At 70.2% G+C, this 1,073-nt stretch overlaps 1 protein-coding gene across 1 annotated transcript in view; it reads left to right on the forward strand.

Moving 5' to 3' along the window:
- Positions 1 to 270: 270 nt before the first annotated feature.
- The window catches only part of ASB10 (ankyrin repeat and SOCS box containing 10), a 9,747-nt gene continuing 8,944 nt past the window's right edge, over positions 271 to 1,073 (forward strand). The window contains 3 exon segments of the mRNA XM_045290148.1: positions 271 to 526; positions 582 to 1,071; position 1,073. The exon segment at position 1,073 is cut by the window's right edge and continues 233 nt beyond it. Of these exon segments, the coding sequence (XP_045146083.1) occupies positions 271 to 526; positions 582 to 1,071; position 1,073 (747 nt within the window).

Here is a 1,073-nt window from a genome sequence, read left to right on the forward strand (position 1 = left end):
GGAGTTCCATTCTTTTACCTGGGATTTGGGTTTGGGTAGCTGGGACCCGGTCCCTTCCCAACAGGGTGTAGCAGGATTCTGGGGGAGAGGGGAGGACTCTGGCTACCACCCTGGCTGGTCTCCACGCCCTCCCTGCTTCCCACTTGACTCCCTGGCTCTGGCGTGGTGACCTCATGCCTCTTTCTGGCCTAGCCCCTCCCTCCTTCCCTCCCTCACCCGAGCGGCCGCCCCAGTCCTCTCCTTTGGCCTTCTCTCCACCCCAAACTGGCCATGCCTGGGGGGCAGGGTGCCACTCCTCAGAGGGGCCTCCGTCCCGTGAGCCCCCCCTCGGTTCCTCGACTGCAGTCGGGCCTCGCCCGGGGTCATCCTAGGCTGCTGCCACTTCTGTGCCGCGACCTGGGGCTCCAGAACGCGCTCTACTCGGGGGACCTGGCCCGGCTGCGCGAGCTCTTCCCGCCCCACAGCACTGCCCACCTGCTGCTGGAGAGCCGGGCCGCCGAGCCGCGCTGGAGCAGCCGCCAGCCTGGTGAGGGCAGCCCGGGGCTGGGGGACGCCTTGGAGCAGGGGGACCTTTTAAAAAGCTGGAGGGGAGGAGGGGGCGGTGGTTCCCCGCCCTGAGGCTGGCCCAGCAGCCCCGGAGCAGGCCTTGGCCCCGGAGGAGGGGAGTCATGCGGCGCCCAGAATAGCTCCTGCTGACGGAGTGGCCCGCCAACACCCAGGGCACAGGCCCCCTTCCCTCCTCCTCCTCCTCCCCTTCCTCTTGGCCTTCATGAGCTCATCCCCCCGGGAGTGTAGGGGCCCCGGGGGCACCCCCGGCCCGGGGCGTGCCCTCTGTGCCAGGCTGGTGGAGAAGGCCGGCGCAGGGGCGGCCGAGGGCCTGGAGGGCGGCGGCCCCGGCCCCATCGTCACCCGCACGGCCTCGGGACCTGCCCTGGCCTTCTGGCAAGCCGTGCTGGCCGGGGACGCGGACTCGGCCAGCCGCATCCTCACCGACGACCGCGCAGGCCTGGCCCCTGACGCTGTCTTTGATACCAGCGACCCAGACAGATGGAGGGACTTCCGCTACAACATCC

This window comes from Echinops telfairi, unplaced genomic scaffold (genome assembly GCF_000313985.2).
Source record: "Echinops telfairi isolate 266 unplaced genomic scaffold, ASM31398v2 ScPeMD7_31;HRSCAF=116, whole genome shotgun sequence".
Taxonomy (NCBI): domain Eukaryota; kingdom Metazoa; phylum Chordata; class Mammalia; order Afrosoricida; family Tenrecidae; genus Echinops; species Echinops telfairi.